We start from the raw sequence: 12,191 nt of genomic DNA, 5'->3' as shown, positions 1-12,191 counted from the left end.
TTTGGATTGTGAATAAGTATAACTTGAATGTAAATGATTTAATTCGATCCAACTTGAATCGATCTAATCTAAATTAAACCAACCTAAATAAATTTAAACCAGTATTATCAATATATTTTAAAAAACATCTCATAAAAATCAAATACAAAGACCATCTCGTAAAAATTTAAATTAACCGTCGCCCACACCACCAACCCCCCCAAATCCCTCCCTCCACCCCCAAACCATTACACCGATCAATCAATTCCTTTCGGGTCTGGAAAGTCCTTTCAAGCACGAGTTCCGATAGTGGCTCTTCAAGAAATGACAAGTCCCAAAGCTGGTCCTGTCATCTCAGTAACATCTCTGTGACTCTAAAAGATCTCCTCGAGAAGACGAAAGTACAGAATTTTCAAGTTCGAATAGTAACGCTCATATCCAACGTATGTAAAATATTCATTACTAAACCCTCCTTAAATCAACCAATTAAGTCTGTAGTTCATCGCTGCAAACATAAGATATGATGTGGAAGATTTTTCGAAAACATGATATTATACTTTAACAAATCATAGTGGATTAATAATGGAAAAATAATATTAGCATTCATCACCGTAAATTTACAATTTCTTAAACTCGAATACTTACTCCATCTCTTCCTAAGAATCTTAAACTAATATACTACCCACTCACGTAATTTACTTTAATATAGAAAAGGTCAGGTTGTATGATGACCTTCTGCTAACCTCACATGATGCTGTCTTTCCTCCCACTTGTCCTCGCCGGTTTCTGTGCTGGAGCGCCATAAAGCTGCTCGTCCGGGACCGAGGGTACAGAGGTGGTGGCCGTGGCAGACGCTAAACCGACCAAAGCTTCCGAGCCTCTCATTCATCCGTACTCAGGCACCGGGGAGATAATGCTGCCTCGGCCAGCAACACTGCATCACTATTTCATGTGCTATGGTCCTCTGTAGCCAGCCAGCTCATGTTAGAGGCGGCCGGCTTGAGACTGTTTCCTTCTCGTAAGAAGTCTCGGAAGTCGATTAAACAAATAATACATACATCTGGAGGATTTGGGGGGGCATCTCATGAGCTGTACTCGCTTGTCATACTCTTCAGATTATTCATTCATGACACCCCCCCCCCCCCAATTTAATTCCGCATTTACTGCAGATTCTCAGCATGTAATTGAAGAGACTCACCTACCAACTTGTCCATCACTATCGCATTTAAATCGCCCCATTAATTCCCAAGTCGACGAGCTATTATCGACCTCTGCAACCGAAGGGATTCAGCTGGCGATTGGTCCTCCTCCTCTGCTCACCATCAACATCGCCTTCTTTTCCGACGTCGGAAACGCGCTTGTTCATAACGCATCACATGGCTGCTTTGAATAACCTCCACGAGGATTGGTTGGAGCTTTGTGCATTGGATGCCATCGCTAGGAGCGATGTGATATCCATTTACCATGTATTCGATCGATGGAAGGAAGTATAAGGCCAGCCAATTTAGTGCGAGAAGAGTCGATGGAACAGGAGCCGCTATCCAAATCAAACAGTCGGTCAACGTCGTCGGCTAACGTTTCAGCGATAAGGAAAAAGAAAGGACGAGGCAAGTGTGATGTGATCACCGAGGCACTATCGCTGACATTTCATCGACAAAGAATTCAGCTCCAACTGTACAGCAAGAGTTTCTTAATGACTACACAGAGAGTGAAGTTAAGAAATAATAGGAATGCAATGTTTCATGCATGTATTTCTAGCGTTTATCTTTGTTGGTTGCGTTACTGAAATGACAAGGTTATGATTCAACTATTATAGATAATTTACGGGTAGAGCACGTGAATGCCGACAGCCATTCGACCGTGATCTTAATTCCACCGGAAATATGTCTTTTACTTGTCACTTCCCGAAGGTAGATTTGCAGCAAGATCTTGCTGATTTCGGCATATATTAGTTTGCAGATTACACCACTATATATCTTTTACCATATATATATATATATATATATTTATATATATCCAAATGATCTGGGAATATATTAGTTTGCGTACTACGTTGGAGGAAACCTCGGTCATGATTTCACAGTAGCCTCGTACGTTGTCTTTTAATGTCTTTTAATGTGATTACCATGGTAGAGTAGCAGGTCACATGAACCTTAACCTTTCTACGATTTGGTTACCATTTTATGATTATTAGGTTATAAATGTAAATATAGTGCTTGCACTGGTAGTGATGTTACTAACAGTCTAGCGATGCAGGACGCATGGAAAATAACCTAAGCTCTGCTTATAAGTATCACGCAGAAGCAAACTTGCACTATGGACATCACAGAAAGGTGACGACGAGAAGGTCAAGCAAGATGGCTTCTCAACCAGGACCCCTCACCCAATGGCCATGGCAGAGGCTTGGAAACATGAAGGTATGGTTCCAATCCATCGCCACCCTTCCTTCCTTTCTTCCAGCACACATGCACTCCCTCCGGCCCTCACCTTTCTGACACAACATGGCTTGGTGATACCCTTGTTTTCCTCCTCCTCTTCTTCTTCTTCTTCTTCTTCTTCTTCTTCTTCTTCTTCTTCTTTTTGCGTTGCAGTACGTGCTCCTGGCTCCATTGTTGGCGCACAGCGTACACAAGTTCATGACGGTAAAGCCAGAGGATAGGGACATGTTCAACTTCCTCATCATCCCATCTCTGCTGATGCGGTTGCTGCACGCCCAGCTCTGGATCACCCTGTCCCGGATGAAGACTGCCAACAGCAAGCACAGCATAGTCGACAAAAGCCTCGACTTCGAGCAAGTGGACAGAGAACGGAACTGGTACTCTTTTCCTTCGTATTCTTCTAGTTTGTTGTTGTGTCGTAGACGCCACAAAGTGTGATGGAGAAAACTGGATGGCAGGGATGATCAGATCATCTTGACAGCCATCTTGGCTTACGTGGTAAACAAGGTGATTCCTGGAGCATCACATCTACCATGGTGGAATACTAGAGGAGCGATCCTCATCAGTCTCCTCCACATTGGCCCTGTGGAGTTCCTCTACTACTGGTTCCATCGAGCTTTGCACCATCATTACCTCTATTCCCGTTACCATTCTCACCACCATGCCTCCGTTGTTACCGAGCCCATCACATGTGAGACCCCTCTCTCTCTTAAGTCTACTTCTGCCTCGTAAAAAGATCAAGCTATATCCAAGTTTGCATGTCTGGCTTACTTAGCTTCGTCTCTCGCAGCTGTCATCCATCCATTCGCTGAAGAGCTGGTCTACTTCCTGCTCTTTGCGATTCCTCCTATAACCACAGCTCTAACAGGATCAGGTTCCATTATAACAAGCTATGGGTATTTGAACTATATTGATTTCATGAACTACATGGGCCACTGCAACTTTGAGATGGTTCCCAAGTGGCTTCTCGACAGCTTGCCCCCGCTCAAGTACCTCATGTACACTCCCTCGTAAGTATGGACTTCCTCGGACTACAATCTAAGCCTCAGGCCGTTCAGTGAATCAAGAAACGATACATGAACTGAAAACCAACAGATTAATTAGAAGTAAGATCTTATTTTTCATGCGCAGGTTTCACTCCCTTCACCACACGAGATTTCGCACCAATTACTCGCTCTTTATGCCAATATACGACTATATATACGGTACGGTGGACGAGTCTTCGGACGAGTTACATGAAAGGTCTCTCAGGAAAAAGGAGGAGATGGTCGATGTGGTTCATCTGACCCATTTGACCACCCTGCAGTCCATGTATCACTCTCGAATTGGCCTTTCTTCCCTGGCATCAAAACCATACAAGCATCAGTGGTACTTGTGGATCGTCTGGCCCTTCACGCACGCACTGGTGCAGCTGGCATGGCACATCGGGACTACATTCACCGTCGAGAGGAATAAACTGGAGAAGCTACGGATGGAGACATGGATGGTGCCAAGATACAGTTTCCAAGTAAGATTCTCAGCTAAATTCCATCCTTCGGATTTAACTCTCTCCTGACTTGAGAGACGCTCGTTGACAGTACGCCACATTCGCTGGGAAAGAGAAGATAAATGGGTTGATCGAAGAAGCTATTCTGGAGGCCGATAAAAGGGGAGCTAAAGTCTTAAGTTTAGGTCTCCTAAACCAAGTAAGTTGCTTTGTTGTCGATCTTACGCGAGCATGTTAGATGACATCTCAGATTCTGTGGCGTTGTGTGGTGTAATTGCAGGCCGACGAATTGAATGGGTGCGGCATGCTGTATGTGAAGAGGAATCCCAAGCTTAAGGTAAGGATTGTGGACGGAACCAGCTTGGCAGTTGCTGTGGTTCTGCACAGTATCCCCAAAGGAACACAGAGCGTTCTTCTTCTCGTCGGAAATGTCTCCAAAATGGCTCTGTCTTTATGCTTGGCTTTATGCAAAGTCGATATCCAGGTCCGTAATGAATTCAAGTATCTTTCCTTTGAGAATGAATTCGTATCATTTGCTCTTATCATCTCACAGGTAGAGATGGTTCAGAGGGACAAATTCAACCTCCTGAAACAGAGATTGCCACCACAACTTCAGAAATATTTGGTTTTCTCTGGGAAATACAGAAGCAAGGTGAGGTCTTTTCCAAGCCACCTCCTCCGTTTCTCTCTCTGACATTTCCCATGCCTTTCAGTTGTTTGATGAATTGTACAAATCCAAGGACTATTAATTTCCAGTCCAATCAAGAACTATTAATCTTTATTACTATAACATCGGTATCTATCTGACGTTGAAGGAACAGAGTAGCAGCTTTAGCAGGGAAGCAATAATTTCCGTTCATATTTAAACTGTTGTGGTACCATCTTCCCGACTGCAATATTGCATCCCTATGTACGGAAACATTCATGTAGACGCTAATTAGTTTGGCTGTTGACTCATCCTTTCGCAATCACGTCTGTCTTGGTCTTAACATTGGCAAATGAACAAGAAGTTTGCGAACAGTAGGAAATAATTGTACTAGAAACGTATCCTATCCTTTTGATCGCATAATAACTGAGGCTCACGCTTGCAGACGTGGTTACTTGGGAATGGAGTGAGTGACCAAGAACAAAGGAACGCGAGTGAAGGCATCCATTTCATCCCTTATTCTCAATTCCCCCCCAGAGTAGTACGAGAAGATTGTATCTACCACTGCACTCCTGCAATGCTGGTCCCAAAGGCATACCAAAACCTGCACGCCTGTGAGGTATGTCGACACCCATGGGTGATAATTCCTTTCTTATTCGTATTATTACCCTCGATTACAATTATATATAGAACGCCTTCGCATGCGTTTCATAGTTCAAAATGCAGGGAAAGCTTCTTCATCTTCTCCTCTGATTCATGAAATAAGCCTTCGCTTAACAGTAACTACGAGCTCTATTTGTAAATGTACGTAGAACTGGTTGCCAAGAAGGGTGATGAGTGCATGGCGTGTGGCCGGAATAGTTCATGCGTTGGAGCAATGGAACAAGAATGAATGTGGTGAGACGGTGAGCAACATAGAGACAATGTGGCGTGCTGCCCTCCGCCACGGATTTCTCCCATATGATGGTGTCCTGTAGCCAAGTGCAACGCCGAAGAAAGCTGCTTCTCTACTGGTAATTGCAATTATGCCGCTTGGTATCTACTAGAGTGACCTGCTACTCCTGGCGTGGAAAACCTTCAATCTACCTTGTTTACTTGTGGAGTCTGAGACTTCGTTTATGCCATGAATGCAATAGTTGGCGTGTACTAGCTGAATAGTAGGGACGATTTCATGATCTGGAGTAAATCTTTGAATACAATGTGTAAACATACTTCTACGAGCGAGAGTGGCCTGATGGACTAACTGATCTATCAACTTCGTTTAGTCTAAATCACTGACCAAAATACTTAAATTGATAGTAGTACACTTATCAGACTCTTATAAGTCAATCTTAATCCGGTCCATTTTCGATGTAGGACTAATCAGGGGTGTCTCTTCTCCTATATGAGCCAACGGCTTTCTTGCGGCTGCTTGCTTCGATAGCCTGCACCTGTGGTCGGTGAGTTGCTCATGCATCTCACAGATTGCATCTCACAGATTCTTCCCCTTCCCATCTCGATTCGCAACGACCACAGCTTCCTCCCCTTCTTCTCCTCCTCAGACTTCGGTCATTCTTCCTCATCGTAGGATCGCAGGAGGTGATTCCCACCGTTACTCTTCAATGGTGGTTGTTTTTCCTTGCGGTGACTGCAACACTTCCCTGGCGAACGACAGTTGTCTTCCCCTGCTGCCACGACAATCTCTGCCCTCATCCTCCCAATGAGCAGCTTTACCGCTCCTTAAAGACTGGCAGTCTACCTTTCGTCGTCACCGACAAGGGTGTCGACCACAGAGAGCTTCTCTTCTCTGTGGGCAATGCTCCCTCGCTAACCGAAGTCTTCCGCTGAAGACTCTGCCGCCCTTCCGGCCACCAAACTCGGTTGCAAGCCGTGATCTACACCGATCGCAGCCATCGTTGCCTATTGCGAATCACTGCCTTACCATCAACCGCCACAAGCATTGCTGCAACTATCTCCAACCTGCAAACATTGTTACAAATCTCTCCAGCAACGCTGCAGATTTCTCCAGCGTCACTGCAGCTCTCCAGTGCTGCTAACACTACTGCAACTCTCTCACACACTGCTGCAAATCTCTCTAGCATTGCAGTCAGTTAGTTTGGCAAGTCCCTTAGTCCCACATCAAGAAAATCAGATTTGTTGTCTCATCTTGAAACTATAAATAAGGGCCTGAGCTTTGAAGTCAGATGCACCACAGACACCACAAGAAAAACCTAAGTGTTTGCTTTGGTTTAAGTTCATACTCATTTAAATAGTTTGAACTTATAGTTTGGTTTTTTCTTGTTTAGTATTTTTGGGTGTTTTATAGTCTAGGAACTTCCTAAGGCATTTGCAATTGTCCCTCTTTTGCAGTAGTAATTTGCTCCTCTTTCGTCCGTGGATGTAGGTCAAAGTCAATTGATCGAACCATGTATATCTGGTGTTCTGGTGTTTTTGTCTCGCTTTTATTCTTTCAGTTTTATTGTCTTGTTGGGTTGCCAAAATTACCTTGTGGTAAATTTCCTGGGGCTAGCTCTAACAAACTGGTATCAGAGCCTGGTTCTGGGATCTTTTGACAACGATGACAATAACAAAGATTGTTGTCGAGAAATTCGACAGAAATGTTAACTTCGGCTTGTGGCAACTCAAGATGGAGGCCATTCTAGTTCAAGACGGAGTTGATTTGGTACTACAGGGAGCCGAGAGCATTCCAGATGATATGTCAAAAGAAGAGCTTGCGAGTATGGATAAGAAGGCCCGATCAAGCATCATTCTAAATCTCTCTAACGAGGTTTTACGGGAGGTAGCTACGGAGACTACGGCTAAGAGCATGTGGGACAAGCTTAAAGCCTTGTACATGAAGAGGACAGTGGAGAATCGTCTCTACTTGAAGCAGAGTCTATATATGCTTCGGATGACTGAAGGTACATCTATACTCTCGCATCTTGATAAGTTTGATTCTTTGGTTATGGATTTGGAGAATATAGATGCAAAAATTGATGATGAGGATAAGGCTTTGTTACTCTTATGTTCTCTTCCCTAATCTTTTAAGCATTTCCGTGATACTTTGATTTATGGAAAAGAAACAGTTTTGTATCAAGAAATTAAATCTACACTGAAATCTAAGGAGCAGATAGACAGAAATATCACTGGGGAAAGTAGAGAGAATCAGGCTGAGGGTCTGGTTGTTAGGGGGAGAATAGATAAAAGAGAATTTGACAGTAGTAGATCTAAATCCAGACATAGAAATTTGGAATGCAGATATTGTCATAAAATGGGGCACATTAAATCTGATTGCTTTAAATTGAAAAATAAATTAAAGCAAAAGGAAAAATTTGTTGAAAAAACTACTAAATCCACTGAAGTTAGTGTAGCAACTGATGAGATTGTTGGAAATATTTTTTCTGCTATTGATGATAGGACGAGGTCTAAAAATGAATGAATTTTAGATTCAGGTTGTTCTTATCACATGTGTCCCAATAGAGATTTGTTTTCCACATATGAATCTTGTAATGGTGGAATTATTTTGATGGGCAATAATGCCGCATGTGATGTTGTTGGTAGAGGCACAATCTGAATTAAAATGCATGATGGTATTGTGAGGACGCTCACTAATGTTAGACATGTTCCTGATTTAAAAAAGAATCTCATCTCTTTAGGCACCCTAGAGGCCCTTGGGTGTAAATACACAGTTGAAGGTGGAGTTATGAAAGTTTCTAGAAGTGCTCTTGTTGTTATGAAAGTTTGTAGGTCTGGTAGCTTGTATATTCTGCAGGGAACTACTGTCACAGGTTCGGTTGTAGTTTCGTCATCATCATTGTCTGATTCTGACATCACCAAATTATGGCATATGCGTTTGGGTCATATGAGCGAAAAAAGTTTGAGCATATTGAGCAAAAGGGGTCTACTTTGCGGACAGAGTACTGGGCCACTTGATTTTTGTGAACACTGCATTTTTGGAAAGCAGAAAAGAGTCAGCTTCACTTCTCCGACAGTTCACAAAACGAAAGGTACTCTTGACTATATTCATTCAGACCTTTGGGGTCCAGCTCATGTTCAATCTAAGGGTGGTGCCAAGTATATGTTGACTTTCATTGACGATTATTCCAAGAAAGTTTGGGTTTATTTTCTGAAGCATAAAAATGATGTTTTTCTAACATTTAAATAATGAAAGGCTTTGATTAAGAAGCAACAGGTAAACAGATTAAGCGGCTTCGAACAGATAATGGCATGGAATTTTGTGAAGGTGATTTTGAAGAATTCTGTAAAAATGAAGGAATCGTTCGGCATCACACTGTTAGGATGACGCCTCAGCAAAATGGTGTGGCCGAACGTATGAACAGAACACTTTTGGAGAGAGCGAGGTGTATGATCTCAAATGCAGGGTTGACAAAGGACTTTTGGGCAGAGGCGATTAATATGTCCTGTTACGTTGTCAACCACGCTCCTTCTGCAGCACTTAACTTTAAAACTCCGGAGGAAGTTTGGTTAGGTACTCCTGCTGATTATTCTGATTTAAAATTTTTTGGGTGTCTAGCATACATGCATGTAAATGAAGGAAAATTAGAGCCTCGAGCTAAAAAATGCATTTTCCTTGGGTATGCTTATGGGGTGAAAGGATACATATTATGGTGTTCTGATCCCAAATCCCCAAAATTTATAATCAGTAGAGATGTTACTTTTGATGAATTATCTATGTTATCTTCCAAAGAGGATTCTACTAGTTGTACAAATGATAGTGCGCAGAAGCAGGTGGAGCTTGAGATTGGTAGTTCATATTCTTTTAAGTCGAACTCTTCTACTCAAAGAATGCCAGTAGGTGGTCCCGAGTCTACTGACGCAGATGATCCAGAGGAAGAGCAATATTCCATAGCCAATGATAGACCACGGAGAGAAATTCGACCACCACAAAGATATGCAAATTTGGTTACATATGCTTTGTCTATTGCAAAAGAGAGAAGTGAAGTTGGTGAGCTTACTTCCTACTCAGATGCAGTTTCTTGTGATAATTCTGCTAAGTGGTTGATTGCAATGAATGAAGAAATTGAGTCTCTCCATCGGAATAGAACTTGGGATCTTGTGAAGCTGCCTTCGGGTAAGAAAATTGTTGGATGTAAATGGGATACCATTGCTGAGGGGAAAGTCCTTGTTCAGAAAATTCATACGAAGGACAATCCAGTTGATATGATTACGAAGCCTGTTTCAGTTTACAAGTTCAAGAAGTGCTTGGACTTGGTTGGTGTTCATTGTTGGTGATTGCCCATTAGGGCTTTTATGAAGAAGGTGGAGCAAGTTTTGTTGAGACATGCCAAGGTGGAGATTTGTTAGTTTGGTAAGTCCCATAGTCCCACATCGGGAAAATTAGACTTGTTGTCTCATCTTGAAACTATAAATAAGGGCATGAGCTTTGAAGTCAGATGTACCACAGGCACTACAAGAAAAACCTAAGTGTTTGCTTTGGTTTAAGTTCATACTCATTTAAATAGTTTGAACTTATAGTTTGGTTTTTCTTGTTTAGTATTTTCTGGTGTTTTATAGCTTAGGAACATCTTCCTAAGGCATTTGCAATTGTCCCTCTTTTGCAGTAATAATTTGCTCCTCTTTCGTCCGTGGATGTAGGTCAAAGTCAATTGACCGAACCACGTATATCTGGTGTTCTGGTGTTCTTGTCTCGCTTTTATTCTTTTCATTTTATTGTCTTGTTGGGTTGCCAAAATTACCTTGTGGTAAATTTCCTAGGGCTAGCTCTAACACAGTCCTCTAACATATCTATAAAACGACAGCAACTTAGCCTCCGGTTGCAACAACTGTACCTCTGGAAGAAGCACTGCTCCTCACTGGTGCACCACCAGCGCTGTCCTCCAACAGCTCTCTTCAGCATTGCTGCAACTATCTTTAGCATTGGAAACCGTATTATAGTCCTCCAGTAGATCTACAAAATTGTAGCAACTTAGCCTCCGATTGTAGTGACCCTTATACAGCTAACTACTCCCTCGTATACGTATCCTTAAATGTCTTCATCGTTTACATTTGACACCCCAATTATTGTCCCTACTGGGAACCATAGCACTTCTCAATCTACAGGCCTTATCACTATCAATGCAGCAACACTCATTCCATTCAAGTTATATAAAGGCGACAAATATGCATCTTGACAGGTACAACTTTCTAATATTATATTTGGATATGATCTTTTAGGCTACATTAATGGCTCTCTCTAGTGTCTACCTGTAATGATCAACATCCTAGGAGAATCAAGTCCAATACTAAATCCAAATCACAAATTATGATTACGTCAAGATCGTCTCATCCTCCAAGCTATTCAAGCCTCCGTCGCTGGGTCCGTCACCCCACTGATATCTTTATGTATGACTACTGTAGAAGCATGGTACAAGTTGCAAACTACTATAGCAAATCGCTCTCGTACTCGCATGCTCAAACTTATATCAAATCTGATGACAACGAAACAAGAGGGAAGTATCATTGTTGACTATTTATAAAATATCAAAGTTATCATTGATGATTTAGCTTTGATAGGTCATTCTCTCAGTGATGAAGAAGTCTTAGTCCATACCCTTAATAGCCTATGAAGCGAATACAAAGAACTGACAGCAACAATTCCGGCACGTGACTCACCAATATCATTTGAAGAACTCTATGACAAATTAACTGACTATGAGATATATTTGAAGCACAATGACAGGTTGCTCGAACCAACTATCACAGCTCTGGTCAGTCAAAAATTTAAGAGAAAGAGCAACTAGTATAATAAGCACGTCAACAAAGGTTTGGCTATGCTGCCTCCTGACCCTATGGGTCACAAACCAAACCCCCTTAATCCACATCATCAACACTTCAATCATCACTATCAAGGTGGCAACTTCCATAATCATCAACCCTGGAGTCCTAACATCACTAGTCAATAAAGAGTCGTTTGCCAGCTATGTGACAAAGTTGGACACTTTGTAAATGTCTGTTGGTCTTGACCCGAAATTCCTGCTCCTTCATAATGGCCTCAGGCGAATCTCATGACTACTCTAACTACTCACCAACCTAATTGGATTATGGACTCTGGTGCCTCTCATCACATCACATCTGATCTTCAAAACTTATCTATCCACAACAACTATGGCGGCAATGAAGATATCATCATCGGTGATGATAAAGGAATTCTCATTACTCATACTAGTTCCACATCTCTTAGTTACCATAACATAATATTTACACTCGATGATGTTTTGTGTGCACCTCACATCAACGTAATCTCATTTTCGTTTCTTATTTTGCAACTAAAATAATACCTTCATTAAATTCTTTCCTGACTCCTTTCTTGTTAAGGATTTCAGCACGGGGGCATCCTTGGTCCGAGGTCAGAGTAAGGATAACATTTATGAGTGGCCATCGGTTACAGAAATCACCCAGCCCACTGCCTACTCTTCCGTCGCAGCTCCAACTGATGTGTGGCATCGTCGTCTTGGTTATCCCTCATCCTTTATCCAGCAAAAAATACTTTCCCATTTTTCTCTTTCAACTCTTAAAAACAGTAACATTATATCTAATTGTGATGCTTATTTAAGCAATAAAAGTTATCGACTCTCTTTTGGAATCTCCTTTATATTATGCTCTAGTCCTTTTGAAAGTATTTATATAGTTATTTTCATAGACT

At 41.9% G+C, this 12,191-nt stretch overlaps 1 protein-coding gene across 2 annotated transcripts; it reads left to right on the top strand.

The window, feature by feature from the left end:
* Window positions 1-2,239: 2,239 nt before the first annotated feature.
* On the top strand, window positions 2,240-5,769 carry LOC135584606 (very-long-chain aldehyde decarbonylase GL1-6-like). 2 transcript variants are annotated; one of them, XM_065136142.1, is made up of 10 exons: window positions 2,240-2,396; window positions 2,571-2,794; window positions 2,876-3,108; window positions 3,208-3,427; window positions 3,549-3,924; window positions 3,995-4,102; window positions 4,184-4,387; window positions 4,457-4,555; window positions 4,995-5,168; window positions 5,362-5,769. In XM_065136142.1, exons 1-10 carry the CDS (start codon window positions 2,241-2,243, stop codon window positions 5,524-5,526), a joined length of 1,959 nt encoding a protein of 652 aa, XP_064992214.1. In that variant the 5' UTR covers window position 2,240; the 3' UTR covers window positions 5,527-5,769. The 2 variants fall into 2 exon arrangements, with proteins under 2 accessions (XP_064992214.1, XP_064992215.1); XM_065136143.1 differs by having other exon boundaries at window positions 5,276-5,404.
* The last annotated feature ends 6,422 nt before the right edge of the window (window positions 5,770-12,191 follow it).

The sequence above is a fragment of the Musa acuminata genome, chromosome BXJ3-1 (assembly GCF_036884655.1).
Source record: "Musa acuminata AAA Group cultivar baxijiao chromosome BXJ3-1, Cavendish_Baxijiao_AAA, whole genome shotgun sequence".
NCBI lineage: Eukaryota > Viridiplantae > Streptophyta > Magnoliopsida > Zingiberales > Musaceae > Musa > Musa acuminata.
The sequence above is the reverse complement of the archived record's forward strand: the minus strand, read 5'-3'. Positions and strand labels throughout refer to the sequence as shown.